Raw genomic sequence first — 17,665 nt, forward strand, 5'->3', positions numbered from 1 at the left:
ACAGAGCAGCCATAGACTGTGAGAAAATACTTGTAAAACATATTAACCAGGGACTTGGACCCAGAATATACAAAGAATCCTGAAAACTTCAATAAATAAGAGAACAACCCAGTAAAAAATGAAGTGAAACTATTCTGTATGGTACTGTAATGGTGGTTACATGTCATTGTACATTTGTCAAAACCTGGGCATTGTACAACACAAAGACTAAAGTCGCGGGTAAACTATGGACTTTGGGTGATGACAGCTCAGTGTAGCTTCATGGGGTATAAAAACATACCACTCGGATGCGGGTATTGTGCTAGTGGAGAAGGCTGTGCATGTGTGGGGGCAGAAGGTATATGTACTTTCTGCCCAGCTTGTGAATCTAAAAAAGCCTTTTCAAAAAAGGGCAAAATATTTGAACAGACTTCACCAGAGAATAAATACAGATGGCAAATACGCATGTGAAAAGATGCCCAGTACCATAAGTTACTGAGGATATGCAAATTAAAATATCACTGCATGCCTACTAGAATGACTTAAAAAGGAAAGCTGGCAACACTAAGGGTGTGGAACCCGTGGAACTCTCATGTGTATTTCTAGTGGGAATGCAAAATGACAAAACCACTTAGAAAACGGGTGGGTGGTGGTTGTGGTTTTTTAATCAAGTTAAACGCACATTTACAATATGATCTAGCAATCGCTCTCTTAGCTGTTTATCCAAGAGAAAGGAAAGCCCCAAACTAGAAATAACCAAAAGTTCATCAGCTGGTAAATGGATAAATTGTAGTGTTTCCACATGGTGCAGCGTTGTTCAGCAGTAAAGAGAGACGTGGATGAATCTCCAGAGCATCACGCTGGAAGCAGCCAGTTGCAAAGACTCGGTACTGTGTGAGTCCATATATAGCATTACAGAAAAGGCAGAATTATAGATCAGGAATTGCTTGGGGCTAAGGCTAGGGGATCGGCTGCAGAGGAGCCCAGGAGAACTTTTTGGGCTGATGGACATGTTCTATATCTTAATAATTATGGGGGGGTTACACAGCTATACATTGCTAATGTGTGCATTCCAAGTCATTGAACTGTACACTTGAAGTGAGTGAATTTTATTGTATTCAACTGAAATAGAATTGTTTAAGAAAAAGAAAAAAAGACTCAAGTCAGAAAGACAAGAGTGGAAGAAACTATTTTTCTGCTGTATGGTTAGTGCTTATCCTCTCATTACGGAGCTGTACCAAAACTTGCCCATTCTACCAGTTGGTTCATAAGCAGTTGTATACTGAGTAGCATTTCCCATTGAGCCAGATTGAGTTTGACAGCAAAAAATGGAAGTTAATATTGGCCCAAAATTGACTCAGAAAATGTGGTGAGAACCAGGGTACCATTTCTTATCAATGGCACCCTTTTTTTATTTTTAGCCAGTTGGAGTGGTTTGGTTTCTTGAATGCTGGGTTGACACCTTTATGTGTAAACATGTTATTAGCCAGTGGGGGGGTGTCAGTCGTGTGGGACTGCTCAGGGTGTTTGGTATCCCTGGCCCCTGGGCACTACATACCCGCAGCCTTCAAGTCAGTGCAGTAACTAAAAGTACCTTGTCAGATGCCTCGGGGGTGTGGGGGAAGGTGTAACCTGCCGGGCAGATAATGCAGTTCTGTGGTGTTGGGTCAAGAGTTCAGGAGCTGGAATCAGAAAGCCTGTATTCAGATTTTGTTTCTGCCTCTTGGTAGCTTTGTAATGCTGAGTGTAACTGAACCCCTCTGAGCGTGGGTGTTCCCCTCGAGCAGTGAGCTGTGGGACTGGTTGTAATAGTTGTGACTCTGCAGTTAAGTGCAGTACGGGATCAGGACTCCCGTCACCGACCAGGGATCTGACGTATCTGACACTGCTGCAGGAAAACAAGTGCTTACGTGGCTCGATTTTGTTGTGTTACAGGTTCAGCTTGTTGGTTTAGATGAAGAGAGTTCGGAGTTTATTTGCCGAAACACCTTTGACCACCCGTACCCCACCACAAAGCTTATGTGGATCCCTGACACAAAAGGCGTCTATCCAGATCTCCTGGCGACAAGTGGTGACTATCTCCGTGTGTGGAGGGTAAGCAGGTGCTCGGTTAGCAGCCAGATGGACGGCTTTCTCCCCGTCAGCTGTCAGTAGCAGCATGGAGGCACGGAGAACAGACTGGGGTTGGTGGCAGCGGGTGCTGTTGCAGCTCGGGAGAAACAAATGCTAGCGTATCTGGAATGACCTTGTTTGGCTCAGCAGATTTCCTACTGAAGCCAAGATTCCTTGAAGTCCTGCTGCTGGCTGCAGTCGGCCCTGGAAACTCGAGGCTCAGTTAACCTAATATAACCTTCTGTGGGGGTGGGGATACTTGAGGCTTTTTATTCTGTTTACAGCCAAGGTATTTTTGAGTAAATTAAACAAAATACCAGGCCACTGATTGTAGTGAAGTATGTGTGTGGATTATGGAGCGTCACCTGCCCTCTGAGCTGAGCTCCTCATCAGTGGCACCTCCTCTAGCCTGGAGGTGTAGTGTCCAGCCAGGCGACCAGCCGGGTTGGGCAAGGTGAGAAAACCTCTCCTCTAGAAAACTCTGGAAAACTTTGCTGGGCTGAGGAGAAAGGAAGGAAGTAGCATTCAGGGAGTTCTTCTGGGTTTTATTACTCCTTATGAAAAAAAAAGTTCTTCCCCCGTGGCTTATATTTACTAAGGTATTGTTTAAATAGGGCTTTAAAAATTTTTTGTGCAGACTAGCTGATTTTAAAAAATTCTTCTTTTAGGTTGGTGAAACAGAGACCAGGCTGGAGTGTTTGCTAAACAATAACAAGAACTCAGATTTCTGTGCTCCTCTGACCTCCTTTGACTGGAATGAAGTGGATCCTTATCTTTTGGGTAAGGGAGTGAGGGAGTACAGATTCCAGTTTGAAGAAACCAAGATACATTTTTCAGATATGACACTGGGCCAGTTTTTACCCAGGGTCCTCAGGTACATGCATCATCCCAGAATGGGCCAAGTGGGAAAGATGCTAAATGTGGAATATGGTTATTAATTCCTCATATGGAGATGAGCTTCCCATCTGTGTATATCTTGTCTCTTCGGTCAGAGTCTAAGGTCCTAGGGTAAGGATTTAACATTTGGCTCTGTTTGGCTCTCCTGGTACCTTGCTTTTGCTGGGAAGTGTTCGTGGCTTGTAATCTCCTGGGCTGAACAGGCGAGTAGGCACAAGAAGAGACGCTTGCACAGGAACCTCATTCCTGTCAGCCACTGACTTGCACTGGTTGTTTCCAGGTACTTCCAGCATTGATACGACTTGTACCATCTGGGGACTGGAGACAGGGCAGGTGCTGGGTCGAGTGAATCTTGTGTCTGGCCATGTGAAGACCCAGTTGATCGCCCATGACAAAGAGGTAAGGATGCTGTTTTTGTTCTGCTTCCCTCGGCTGCTTCCTGTGCCTTCAGTGTGGGGTCACGCTGTCTTCTCACTGTTTAGCAAATGATGTGGGAAATCAGAATGTTGACATCGTGTCTCAAATGAAAATAGTAATGTGTCAAAACAGTGGAAAACAGCACTGTTGTAAAGAAATGCCTTTTTGGGGCTGACATAAACAACTTATTCTACAGTCTATCGCTTTCTTTATGTGCCAGAGATTGCTGTTTTTTAATAATGAAATCTCTTATAGACAAACTTGGACCTGAGGTGATTAAAAATTAATCTTAAAGTAACACTTATCTTGAAATACATATATTTGCTTTTTGGTGGGGATGGGTGTGGGGGCGGAGGGAAATTTCCTGGCAGATGAACCTTAATTCATCAGTTTTTCTCTAAACTTGTTTCATGAAATTCTATAGTATGTTCACTTAATACTTATACTTTTAAAACTATTTGGAATTGAATATGGTTTTTATCTTGGTGGTGATGTTTCTCCTGTGTTTATTGCAAATGCTGTGGGGAGCTATTTGTGATTGTTTTAATCAAAGCATTCTTCCGAGTGATTTTGGAAAATGGTCATAAATCTTTTCCTCAGGAGCCTCTGCGTGCTCCTGGTACTCTGCGTTCCTGTGGGTAGTGTTTCCTTGTCTCTTCTACTTTATCCTGCACAGCGAGGAGTATGAATGTCTGTACAGATGGCAAGGATTCCGTGACCTTGGGGCAGAAACTTGAGGTTGTCCACAGAATGGGAAGTTGGCGACCAGGTTACCATTCTTAGTAAGGGGTTGTTCTTTGGCTTTCTGTGCTCCTAAGGGTAAGATCTGTTCCAAGACTGCTGGACTTGGCTGCTGCTGATCCCAGGGTCAGAGGAAGAGTTTGTCCTGCAGAGAGGACCAGTAAGGAACTTCTGGAAACCCTCTTGGCATCAAGTGGAACAGGTTGCTACATTTTAGTTCTGTGACAATTGAGCCTGCTGTTCTCTGTCCGAGTCCAGTGCAGAAAACCAGAACTACTCTAAGTATGTAAATTGAGGGGATTTAACCCAGGGGATTGCTTACCCAGATGATGATAAAGCCGAGAAGTCACACTGGCAGCTGTTAGGTTATCTAGAAAACAGGCCAGCAGGGTGACTGGCGCCCAGGGCTGAGATTAAGTGGGAAAAGCTACACCCACAGGGTGGCGCGTTAGCTCAGGTGGTTAGAATGTGGTGCTAATAACACCAACGTTGCTGGGTCCGTCCCCACGTGGGCCACTGTGAGCTGCACCCTCCTTTAAAAAAAAAAAAACTAGAACTATGGAGGGGACACAGCCATTGCCAGAGACGCTTCAGGGAACAGAGAAGGGGAGGAGAAATACCTTAGCTTCTCCCTACCAGAGGGAAGAGCCAGGAATGGATTTTAAGAGCAAACAGCCCTGCACCAGCACCCTGGCCTTGAAGAAATGAACCTAAGGACAATTGCTCTGAGCGATATAGTGATACCTCCTAGCACCTTTGATTTTTCTCAGTCTGCCTCTCTCTGTCAAGGTAAAGACTTGTTTGGAGGTTCTTGTTGCTGCCTATCGGGTTGGTATGGAGGAGGGCAGCGTATATCTGGATGTTATCACCTTCCCCTGGTTTATGATGAAATACACTGGAGCCCTGATGAAGGAGCGGTCAGTTAAAATTGAGAGAGCTTTACATACTCAGCCACACTGCCCACGGCACCTCATAGCTGGTGATGCCCGTTCCTGGGAGTTACTGAGCTGGCCCCATGGGCTGCTCATATTGATAAACACACCCCCTCCCTCACACAGCTGGACAGTGCTGGACAGAGCCTTGATCTGTGGGGCCTCCTTGTGGGGACCCGCCCAGTTCCCTTTTGAACCATTCCTAATTCCTACCATAGAAAGAGAAGTGTAATTTCTTCATAGTCAGCCAGAGAAATAGGAGTTTATGAGGCTGAATAGAACTAGATGGTCATTTGGCAGATGGTCATTTGGCAGTGTCTCGGAGTAGGCAGAACCTCAAGAGGGCTGGACGCGTGGTATTTAGTGAGCGATTCCACTCGTGTCTCTCCAGAAGTCAGCTGTTACTAACCTTAAGCCCAGAAGATGGGTTTTGTTTTTCTTTCCTTTGTTTTTCTTTTTCAGTTTGTTTCTCTCTCTCTCTCTCTGCTTGTCGGGCTCTGGCTTTGTCTCTCCATCCCTTCCTTTCTCTGAAGCTCTCTGTTGGTCTCTGCCTCTGTTTTCTCATAGACATTGGTGTGCATTGTTTGTAGTAAGTGATACATTCAGAAAACAATGATTCGGAACCTAAATGGATTCACTTATGAATACAGACCAAATAGGAGAAGAAACAGAGCATGTCCTAGGACAAGAGAGTGATCCTAAGCTTCTTTGTGAATACAGGCCACCTGAGCCTCCCATGCTTCAAAACTGCTGTTACTTCTTTCTTGAGAATGAGTATCAGGGTCCAGGTTTCACGGCAGAACCAGCCTGGCTGCTGTTAAGTGGCCACAGGAAGGCTGTTTCCACCTCTTAAATCAATGACCTTGGCCTTAATGTGGTCTTGTATCTGCCTCTGATCACACACAAATGAAAGCCACCAACGTCCAGGAAATAAATGTCTCAGTCTTGTATCGTGGCAGAAGACAGCCACTGGCTCTGTGTCCAGGCGTACAGAATTCTTGCTCAGAGTTCCTCGTGCTCTGTTTGTCAGCAGTGTATGTGTTTTTTGTTTTATTACAGGAGTTGGAGGAAGACTTGGAAAGCAGGAATGTGGGAAGAGAAGAAGCCAGTCAATTTCTGTAGCAGGGTGATTCTTCACTCTTGGGACTGTCATTGATATTATAGCTCTTTGTTTGGCTTTGTTTACCTCCTCCTGTGTCATGAGCAGGGTTTAGATGAACTAGGGATAGCAGAGTTCCCTGCTATAGGAAAAGGAGGTAATGGATTGGAATCTGACTGAAGCGTCTTATTCACCCACAGGTCTATGACATCGCGTTTAGCCGGGCTGGGGGTGGCAGGGACATGTTTGCGTCTGTGGGTGCTGACGGCTCAGTGCGGATGTTTGACCTCCGCCATCTAGAACACAGCACCATCATTTACGAAGACCCACAGCATCACCCTCTGCTTCGCCTCTGCTGGAACAAGCAGGACCCTAACTACCTGGCCACCATGGCTATGGATGGAATGGAGGTGAGCACCTGACCTCAGGCTGAAGGCCCTGCCACCCAACTCCAGTACTGCTGAGTATATCTGGAACAGTGGTTCCCAACTGGTGGCAGTTTTCTCCCCGGTGCATTTTTGGAGACAGTTTTGGTTATCCCAACTCGGGGAGGAGGCAGTGCTACTGGCGTCTATGGGCTGAGGCCAGGAATGCTGTTAAACATCCCAAAATGCACAGGACAGCTGCCCACAACAGAGAATTATCTGACCCAAAATGTCAGTAGTGCTGAGATTGAGAAAACCAAGGACAATGTGTTAAGAACTTGGAGGTGAATAATGCTTGGAGAGGTGAAATCGGAGCCAATAAAAGCAATATCTAAAAAGTAAACCAGAGATTTTCTGTGATCTTGTTCTCTGGCATGTGTTGTCAGTTGGGCTCGAATAAACTCTTATAAAAATTCAAAAAAAATAAATAAAAAGTAAACCAAATCATACATGCTTATAGTGCTGAGTAAAGAAACAGGCAGTTTCCCCCTTCTGTAGTTGGGACAGATTCTTCCAGCTTTAGCAAACAGACATGGAAATGGCAACTCTCTGTAGCCTGGTACTTGATAAAAGCAGTACATTGTTGGTAGAGATGATGCAGTGATTAACTTTGTTTAGGGGAAGCCAGCACCTCAACTCCTTGCATTCCGAGCTCTGCTTGGAGGGCAAGGGGGCCCTCTCATTGCGACCCACTGAGTGTGCACAGAATCTTAGCACGCACACCTAGTCGTGCGTCTCCCCTTCCTTTTGCACCTGGAGACCCTGTGTTGCTTTAGATACAAACTGTAAACTACCTGTGTCGTCTTGATTTTCTTTTTCCTCAATCCAGTAGCTACTGTTGGGACAGAGACCCTCTGTATCTAATAGTCTTTAGATCTACAAATGAAGAAGTTATGCTTTAAAAAATGTTTTTTCCTTGTGTAGTGTCTTTGGTTTGTCGCAGCCTGAAGTTCCTGGGCCTTTCAACTTGTTATTTCTGCAGGTAGTGATTCTGGATGTTCGAGTTCCCTGCACGCCTGTTGCAAGGTTAAACAACCACCGAGCATGTGTCAATGGCATTGCTTGGGCCCCACATTCGTCCTGCCACATCTGTACTGCAGGTAATTATGGTGGGGGAAGAGGGCAGCACGGGGAGGGAGAAAGAAGGCAATCTTCCTCGTCTCCTTAGAATTGTAATCCTTACTATTTTGCAAGGGTAATTTCAGAGATAGTTTACACAAAGTAACTGAATTGAGAGCCTCCCCACACTTGTGAGATCGAAGCAGTCCAAATTTCCAGGTAATCTTTGACCTTCAGTGGTATCACAGCATTTTCTATATAGTGTTTATGTCATGTGTCAGTTATAGGCTTGGGTCTCATACTGTCCAACTGAAATCTAGGCTGACACAGAGAACTCAGATCCAGGAATGTGGAGAACAAGGGCAATCTCTCTTAGGTCTGACAGGATTTTGGAGACTGCCAAGATTGACATCTCCCTTGGGAAATGTAGTGAACCTGCAGTGAGCGCTGGATGCACTGAAAAGCCCTGCGGAGCTTAGGCCTGGTCAGTGGTGTGTGACTTGTAGTTTTCATTTCTTCATTTGCCAGACCAAAAAGAGTACTCCTTAAAAATATGCTGGCTGTAAGTGTGTTTTTACTCTAGAAATAACATGTCTCTTATTAAAAATTAAAACAATACAGAGACATATAAAGTAGGAAGGCAAAAGTCATCTTTTTTCCTTCCTATCCCATTTCCATCCCCGTCCTACTCTCCAGAGGTGACCTCTACCAACAGTTTGTGAGTCTCCTAGACCATTCTATGTGGAGATAATGCATCCACGTGCCCCCCAGTAATGAATGTCTGTCCCTGTATTTTACACAGGTGGATTCCAGTCTAGCCCCTTAGTGTTCTGTTCCTTACCTTTTTCAGTGCCTCGGGTTTCCTTCTAACATACTTTTCCCTCTCCTCAGTAAGCAGTACTATCCTCGTTTCCTTGTTCATTGTGGAGCCAAAGGAGCAATGTAGTTCTGTGGTTTTCTGCCCTTTTCCTATCAATTTGAAAGGCTTATGAAGCCTTCCCTGTTTTTGGCCTTTGCTCATGCCTGTGTGTCTCATTGAAGAAGGCCTGGCTGCCTTCCTTTGGTTCTTAGATTGTGGTCTGACTTCCTCACTGTTGCCCTCTTTGTTTCCCAAAAGTGTGGATAGGGAGGGGTGGGAGAAGGAAAAAAGAAAAGTGTCGTCCATTGTTCATGGGAAACAGGAGCTGCCCCCCTGGCAGAAGCCCATCGTCTGCTCCTGGCACTGCCTCTGCCTGGCTCGCTGCTGCCGTGTGGGTTACACCTGTATTGAGTCCTTTCAGTTGAAGGAGCTGTTGCTGAAGGGTGTGCTGGGCTGAGCATTGTGGAAAAGGAACTTAGTGCTTTAGGGTTGCTGAGGGTTTAAAACAGTTCCCCATGTGCTGACACAGATTGTCACCAGAGGGGCATTGCACACCTTGCACAGGTGACCTTGGCATAAGTGACCTTGGTAGGAGACCAGTGTTGCCCGCATGAACCTGGCCAATTAGGGTTTAATTTTTTCAGATTCCCTGTGTATCAGAGATAGGCTTTCACATCAGGATGGGCTGATGGGATTACGGGACACTTGATATTATTAAAGGTCTGCCTTTTTTCTTTTCTTAAATCAGGAATTTATTATTTTGATTAATATGACAATATTACAGATCTCTTAGGAACTAGCGAAAGGTAAACCTAATATAAACTTGCCATCCTAATAATACCACTGTTCTCGTTTTAATATATTTCCTTCTAGCCATTTTTTGTGTGCTTACATATTTATTTAAGGTGATTACCTTCTCCCTGGTGTTTTCCCGGGCCCTTTTATTGGAAAAATTGTCTTTAATAGCACATGTTCGCATATAGCACTTTGTCTCATTATCTATATAACACCTCATTTAAGTATAACTGTCCATAAAATGGGAGAAAAGTCCATTAAATTGAATCATTAGTAAGGGATCTTTAATCATTCAAGTACTTTAAGTGGCTGAGAATGACATGTTTGGGGATCACCTTTCTCTCATCCCGTCGTCCTTTTGGGATACCTGCCCATCTAAGATGAGAGGTGTCCATCTAAGTCTTGTTTTGTCCTAGCTGTGCTGCAGTGAACGGAGCCCTGGGAGCGTCAGGGACCTCGCTTTGGTCCCGGCTCTGCCACTCATTGGCTGCACAGCTCTGTGGTTTTGGGGCAAGTATCTTAACATTTGTGACTCTCAGTTTCCTCATGTATCAATGGGGGCTTAAAATAAAATCTCCCTCCATGGGGTTTTGGTGAACCAGTGCTTTGTAAACTGACCATTGCCACCACTGCCACCAAATGCAGGAATCATTAGCCTCATTGCCTAAGTGTGACCTTACTTGCTGGCTCTCTCGGTCCTTAGCGGATGACCATCAGGCTCTCATCTGGGACATCCAGCAAATGCCCCGGGCCATCGAGGACCCAATCCTGGCCTACACAGCCGAAGGAGAGATCAACAACGTGCAGTGGGCATCGACTCAGCCCGACTGGATTGCCATCTGCTACAATAACTGCCTGGAGATACTCAGAGTGTAATGTTGGTGGCACCGTGCCCACGAGGCAGGGGCTTGTGTGTTTCCCGCCTCTGCCTCACCCCAAAGTAAGAAGAAATGTGTTTCCGGTGGCCAGTATGTCTTTCATTGCTTTGCACCCACTGTTCCCAGAAGCTGCTCGAGGAGTCCTGGCCGGTTACTCCATCGCTCTCTGTGCCCGACTCAGTGCTGTGTGGCACCTCCTCAGCCTAAGGCTGAGTTTTAAGATTTTCTGTCCTTTCCCCTTCTCCTTTGGTTCCTCAATTAAAAATGTCTGTATATGTGTTTGTCAGCCGTTGTGTTAATGAGCATTACAGGCACTGGCTGTGTTTGTATTCATCTGCCCCAGATGTGTGTGTCTGTCTGCTGCCCAAGGCAGTAATCTGTGTCCATGTCCATGGTAGCACTTAAATGGGAACAAATACCAATTTGAAGTTCTCTTTCCTCTTACTGATGTCTATAACAACTTTCAACTTTGTATATTTTTTATCTATCAGGCTAAGTTTTTTTATGAGAAGAATTTTACTCCCTGGCTTCCTTCTTTGATTCGTACTCCTCTCTGCTAGGACCTTCCTCTCTCCTCTCAGTGCCCAGACCTGGCACTGGACCCTTGAACCTGTGAGCAGTTTGCCTTTAATCCCTGCCTGAGCAGAACGTACCTGATGGGGAGCTCCAGACCACCGTGGTGCTCTGAAGTCAGCCAGCTCTCACACCTTTTCTCAGCCTGGCTCTTCTCTAGGGCGTTCTGGGCTCCAGAACAGACGTGTGAAGCCCTCTGTTACTCCCTGAAGTACTTCTGTCCAACCCCATGGGAACCTGTTTGGAATGTGCTAGAGCTGAGATAGACGGGCTGATTGCGGTACCTGACTTGAGGGGGATAGTTTCAGGAAAGCTGAGCTTAGAGCGTATTTCCAGTACATGGTTTCAGAATCTGTTTTTCCCTTCAAATGTAAGCCCCAGGCCGTTCTCTTTCATGTCTTGAATGATAGGTAAGAATGAGCTATGAGCCGAGCTTCAGTGTCGCTGTTTGTTTAGTTTACTGTGCCTGGTGGTATACCAGCCACTCTTTGGATTGAGTGCTCTAAGGTGAGAGACACCTTAAGAGGTCCACAGCCTATGCGTCTAACCCTGAACAAGATCTCCTTTAGAGTGTGGGAGACTGTCAGCTCCTGTGAGAGAGGGACTGTAGGCCATTATGGCCCCAGGCCATCGAGTGAATAGATAGCTACAAAACAGTCAGAGAGCCCAAGGTCAGCCAGGTAAGAGCTCTGTGCATACCTGTCAAGTGGCCCAACCCACTTGAGGTTCTGAGCAGTATTGGACTTGTATGCTGCAGGTGTCTGTTTCTACTACGTGAACGAGTCCATGGAGAGGCCTTGTGTGTGATTCCGGTGGCACATGAATCCTTGGGCAGGCTAAGTTTGGGACATGTTCAGAGTCTGGGTGGGAGTTTGCCTGGTTCATTGTGTTTTGCCAAGTGCCCAAAGGTTTCTGAGACTCCTGGAGGTGCGAATCTGAGAGTAGGAGAGAAGCAGACCTTAAGGCCGATGGTTTTGTCCACTTAGGCTCTCACCTGTTCTTGAGAAACAAACAGCGTTGTTCTTCTGAGCCCTCAAACTCTTGGTTGTGTGTCCTGTTCAGAAGCAGATGTATTTGTACCCCCAAAGTCACAGCTCTCCCTTACCACATGATCTCATCCCAAAGAAAATGGCTCCTTTTCAGTCAGGGTATTTCCCTTTCTGCCTTTTGACTTTTTCATTCTGATTTTGGGGCTCTTTGGCCGTCTGCTTGAGGTTTCCTCTCCTGCATTTACCGCCAGATGTGCACTGTATCATTTGGAGATGTAAAGTGAGCCTCCTCTGCTTACAATTGTGTTCGATGGTTCTAGGGTAGCAAGTCTAAACTGATGGTTGCTTGCTCTAGGAGGCCGTCACTTCCTTCCTATGGAAAAGGGTCTGAAACGGAGGTCAGAGTGGTAGAGGGAGCTGGTCCCGCTGGGACTGAGTTCTGAGCTCCAAGATTGCTTTCCTGCTCTGCCCTTAAACGGGGTCTGAATGACAAGAAGATTTTAACTGGAACTCAAAGACAACCTGGAGAAAAAACAGTTAGTTAATGGTAATTAGACTGTTGGAGTAGGTTGCTTAGTACTCTGCAAACCAACAGCTTTTGGTGGTTTCTGTTTTGTTGCCCCGCCCTGCCGTCCTCCTTTTCATGCCCCTGCAGTCAGTCCTCTGCCTCCACCTCATCCTGACATACCACCTGGGGCCAGGTGAGACTGCCAGGCGCCCTGAGCAAGCACACACACACTCACAGGCGCTGGGACACTGGTATTTGGAAGTCCCCGCTCTTACCCTCTTGATGCCACCGGCCAGATGGCCTGATGGCTGAGGTGGGGATTTCTGTAGTCTCAGGATTCAGAAAGCCTCTTAGCCAGCCATGTTCCAAGAAACAGAGGTCTGTTGTAGTTTGAAGAGCAAGTGTCTGTTTAACGTGTTTAGGTTCTCCAATTGACAGCCAGAGAGCATGGATCTCCCGAGTGTGAGAAGAGCAGCTGCCGGACTTCATTGGGAGGCCACGGAAGCGCCGTGAGCTCTGGCTCGGCTGCTGGGGCCCGTTGACTTGCTCTTGGCCCCCTGAGCTGAAGCTGCCTCTGTTTTCCTTGTCTGCTCGGAGTGGAAAGGGACGAAGATGCTGAGTAAATGAGGCCCGAGGTTCCACATCAGAGAGCTGGCGAATGGGTCCAAGTCCTTCAAGAGCTGAAGTGTTCACACTCTGGAGAGTTGGAACCCTCTCTTTTCAGAGAGGGATCAGGCTGCAAGATGAGGGTTTGAAGGGGGAAGATATTTGATAACTAGGTGAGAATTTCTTACCAGAACCAGGATCAGCTCTCAGAGAACTATTAAGATTTGGGAAGAAACAGAAAAAAACTGAGACTCCTACTAGGTTTTGATGATAGTTATGAGAGAAATTTTAGAAGGAGATTTAGGATGTGGGAGAAAAATCAATGGTGTTTCTTTAGCTCAAAGGAGAAAATATTAGAGGGCAGTAATGGCCTGAGGTGGAGAAGTATTCAGAATATGCCATGTGGCCGTGGAGTGAGACTGTGCCCTTGGCCTGTATCAGCCTTCCTGGACCATTCCTTGAGTGTGACACTGGGTAACTACAGAGGCAGGATGACAGCTCATGGCAGAGGAGCCCCTCCCTGTATCAGTGCAGCCATAGGTGATGATTGGTGGTAGAAATCTTCAGGTCTTGGGAGTGCTGTGATTGTTCCAGACTGATGTTCTTGGTTGTAGGTTTGTAGAGAGCAGCAGAGGTTGTAAACAGTCATGTTGACTTCGTCACCCCACACACTTTTCTTTCCCTCTTTTCTCACTCTCTTCCCACTGTACAACTTTCTCCCTGCTGCAAACTGGGCCTTGAATTCCTAGGTTGTAAGAACATGTAGTTGCTGCAGGGTTTTCCACACATGGGAGGACCAGCCCAGTGCCATCTCCGCTTTCCCAAGTTTGAGAATATGGCAGCTCCTTCAACTGCCTGGCTTGGGGTGAGGGAGACCATAGAAGTAGAAGCCTCAAAGCAGACTCTCCCCTTTACTCTCTGCACTCCAGGATGAGGTGAGAGGGTCATGCCTGGCATTTCATTTGGGCTTTCCCTGGGAGGACAGCTGAATTGAGCAGTCACTGTGAACTCCAGGCCCAGCTCTCCGATCAGCTTTTCTGTATTGGCTGAGCCAGCGCTAAGTGTCTCGTGTTGCAGAGCCTTGCCCATCTCTCCCACCTGCACCATCTTCTCCCACAGTTGTCTTTGCTGCTAATGGTCAGAATCAAATGTGTGGCCACACGAGATGGGCCAGGTCCTCTCAGGCTCCTTTCTGGATGTTATTTTATAAATATGGAAACATGTAGGTGCCTTCCCAAAAAGGCTTGGACTGGTACATCAAACCAGAAACAAATAAGCTAATGGAAGTATGAACTCAAGAAGAAAGATGTTGGCAGTCTGTGTAACAGCTGGAAAACTTACAAGTATCCACCTTTGGGACAACCCAGTGAATATGAACTTGTGGTACCTGCTATTTAAAAGAAATGTTCTCACCTTGGGTTGATTGTGGTATACAGTATGTTACGAAACTTGTGGAACTAAAGCTTTGACTTGCTCGAGTTGAGTATGAATCATTTGCTTTTGTTCCTGTGTATTTTATGACCTCCCCCCATCAGTGACTTTCCATCCCTCCTCCCCTAGTGTGAATTTGTAGCATGATTGTACAAACCTCTATGTAGAAAATGGAGATTTCTCGTTCTCTGAAATGTTAAGCTCTAGCCAATCAGTATCTGTCCCCTGTAGCCTAGTCTGAACTGATTTTCTTATTGTATATTTAAACTTTCCCTCTATACTGTAAGTTTTGTGGCATCCCACAGTCAGGTGGAGAGGAAGCTGCCCCTTACAGAACTGTACTGTAACTGTTTTTCTTTTTAAAACATTATTTTCACAGGACTGATTGTACACAGGGCTTGTAATAAAATTTTAACACTGTGTTGTGGAAAAACCACGATGGTAAATCCCCATTGAAGGTTACTTCAAAGGCACCTGAAAGTGGAGTGTTATATCTATGACTTTATTTCTTGCTTCCTGAGTATATTAAACCTAATTTTTGCCCTTTCATTCTGTTTCAGCCTCCTATATAAGAAGTACCGTATTTTCTGCCCATCATACTTTGTAATAAAACTTGAACATGTATAGATTGACTGAATTTCTTCTTGTGATGAATTCAGTTCTTCCCATTCTGCCACTGTGGTCGTGTTCCAGAGACACTGGCTGGGGGATTTGACTTCACCCCCAACCCATCACTATCTGACAGCCTCATTCATCACCTTTGACAAAACACAGCAACTACCCTATGCCAAGGGTTATGACCCACAGGGTGCTCAGTCTACCAGAGGAGACAGCCACATAAATACTGGCAGTGTTGTGCTGTAACAGGTGTGTACAGGCTTACTGCTGGCCCTGAGGAGGTGGGAATCACCTGTGACTGGGGCAGACCCAGAGAGGGTCAGGGAAAACTTCACAAGACGGATGTTTGAACTGGTTTTGAAGTAGGAGTTCTTTGGGAATAAGGAAAGGCATTCAAGGTAGAGAAAACATTCACATACCAGTCTAGAGACAAGAGAGAATATTGCAAGTTGATGTGGGTTTTTATAGAGGGATTGGTGGGAAATGTAGCTAGAGAGGTAAGCAGGAGCCAGATCAGACAATCTTTTGTACTTTGCAGAAATTTAGACCTTACTCCTATATGAGACTTTGGAAATTTTACACAGAGGGAAGTTATGCTCAGAAGTTTAGGGAGCAATGAAGAAAGTGCCTCTGAGTGGAGGTTGAGACAGCGAGTCAGTTCACATATTATAGTAGTCAAACTGAGGGAGGGGGGAAAGCCTGAACTAAGGAGCAGCAGGGAAGCAGAACAGGGCACAACTGTAAAGAGACGGAATAATCAGGATTCAGTAGTCTATTGGCTGTGAAGGTTGACAAAGAAATGGTAACTCCCAGATCCTGTGGGTTTGGACACCAGGTTCTGATGTGATAACTAGAGTTTCCAAGTCCAAGCCAGTTTCCCAAGCCTGTGCCCCACCTTGGTAGGATGGAGAAGGACTTCCTGTCCTCACTGCTATACAAATGTTGTGAGACCTGGGTGAATCCTCCCCTCATTTATGTTTGTCATTGTTGGTGTTGGGCCATTTTAAGGAAAGAAAAGTAATTGTGATTGGTTCAGTGAGCCAGGATCTGGTTCACTGTACCTGCCATGATGTCAGAAGACATGGAGCTGGGAGTGGCAGTCAGTGAAGAGAAGTAGGTACCATGAGGGTTTAAATTGTGTGAGGCAAAATGAGCATCTGCTGAGTGTTAGACTGTGCGATATGGTCTGACAGCGTATGTTTTATGGGAAATAAGTGATTCCTGTTCTTTGGTTTTTTAAGAACAAAGCTGGGAGCGTTAATACTGTATTCATCTCAGTAAACTGGGCTATGCAGTAACAAATCCCCAAATCTCAGAGACAACACAACAAAGGTTTGGGTTTCTGCTTACATGAAGTCCTTTGGAGGTTGGTTAGCCCTCCTCCATTTATAGCTGTCATCCAGAACATGTGGCCTCCAAGGTCACTTTGGAGTGTGGGAGATAAGTTTTTCAGGATAGGCCTGGAAGTACTTATTTCTGCCCATATCTGCCAAATTTAGTCATGTGATTCCAACCTAATTGCAAGAAAGGTCAAGAAATGTAGTCTTCCCATGTGCCTAGAAAGAGGAAATAAAGTGCTGAATAAATAGTAATGCTTCTGCCATACTATCAAGTTAGCAAAGTATCTGGACTAAACCAATGTCATCTTATTCGTTGAGAACTGTTGGTGTGAACAACACATACTCAAACTTAACAGAATGATTCCATCAGCCGGTCTTGAGCATTCAAACTCATTGTTAGTTAATGACTTCAGAGATCCTGACAATGAGGCCCCTAGAGATTTGTCAGTCACCTGTGAATTTATCTTGAGAGTAAATATTTGCTCAGACTGAGAAAGTAAAAAATCTGCCCTGCCATTCATCACATAAACAGGCACAGATAAAAGCAGCTGTGAAGTTAACAGGAAACAATATTTCTCCCAAACACACATTACAACTTAAAGTGTCATAACAATTCCCTTCTCTGAGTGAGTTTTTTAATTCACAGAGAAACTTTGTTCTCTAAAATCATAGATTATCAGAAAGTTTGCTGTTTGAAATTATATCATTAAGAATGAACCCCTGGGGGGGGATATAAAAAGAAAAAGAAAAAAAAGAACCCCTACAGTCTTGTTTGGAGAATCTAAATCATTTTGACAGAGACGCCTTGATTTCCAGCCCAGGTGTACAGCTTCAGAGCAGGGGCTTCTGAACATAAACTTTGTAGTTTCCAAGGAAACCAAACACTGGGTCTGCTTTGCAGTCCAGAGCTGATGTTCATCCTCTTCATACAATTCTGTGTTCCTTTGAGCCTATCAAATTCTATTTCACTGAAATTTCATCTGACATCCACTCTTCCCCATTATCCTATAATAATAATCTTTTCCTTTGTTTGTTTCTTTTGTTTGGTAACAAACTCCCTTTGCTGTGATTTCCCTTGTTGCAGTGAGTCAATAAGCCTGACTCTTGGACTACAGGTTTGCCCTGGTGGACTTACGCTGATTGGGCTAAGGCAATCTCAAACTTTGTATTGGCCTCTACTCATTTGTGATTATAAATACCCTTTATTTGCTTTTTGCTACTCAAAAGTAACATACTTTTCCAGTTTTATTAAAATAATTGATATACAACATTGTATTAGTTTAACGTGTACAATACATTTTTAAATTACAAAAAATCATACTGTATATGAATAGTAAGCACGTGAAAAGAGGCTCAATATCATTAGTCTGTCTTCCCCTCCTAATGGCCTTAGTTTTCTCTTTTGGG

The 17,665-nt window shown here is 45.2% G+C and overlaps 1 protein-coding gene across 3 annotated transcripts in view; it reads left to right on the forward strand.

Moving 5' to 3' along the window:
- DCAF7 (DDB1 and CUL4 associated factor 7) overlaps positions 1 to 14,935 on the forward strand; it is a 30,050-nt gene extending 15,115 nt beyond the window's left edge. The window contains exons 2-8 of one of the 3 annotated variants that reach the window (XR_013992064.1): positions 1,915 to 2,073; positions 2,760 to 2,871; positions 3,269 to 3,387; positions 6,378 to 6,587; positions 7,585 to 7,702; positions 10,019 to 10,255; positions 12,686 to 14,923. Coding sequence is in view for 1 of the 3 variants with exons in the window: in XM_081029996.1 (XP_080886122.1) it covers positions 1,915 to 2,073; positions 2,760 to 2,871; positions 3,269 to 3,387; positions 6,378 to 6,587; positions 7,585 to 7,702; positions 10,019 to 10,191 (891 nt within the window). In the remaining 2 variants the exon portion in view is untranslated. Of the gene's footprint in view, positions 1 to 1,914; positions 2,074 to 2,759; positions 2,872 to 3,268; positions 3,388 to 6,377; positions 6,588 to 7,584; positions 7,703 to 10,018 lie in introns of all 3 variants that reach the window. The other 2 variants (XR_013992065.1, XM_081029996.1) reach the window with 2 other exon arrangements.
- The last annotated feature ends 2,730 nt before the right edge of the window (positions 14,936 to 17,665 follow it).

The sequence above is a fragment of the Rhinolophus hipposideros genome (assembly GCF_964194185.1).
Source record: "Rhinolophus hipposideros genome assembly, chromosome: 20".
Classification (NCBI taxonomy): domain Eukaryota; kingdom Metazoa; phylum Chordata; class Mammalia; order Chiroptera; family Rhinolophidae; genus Rhinolophus; species Rhinolophus hipposideros.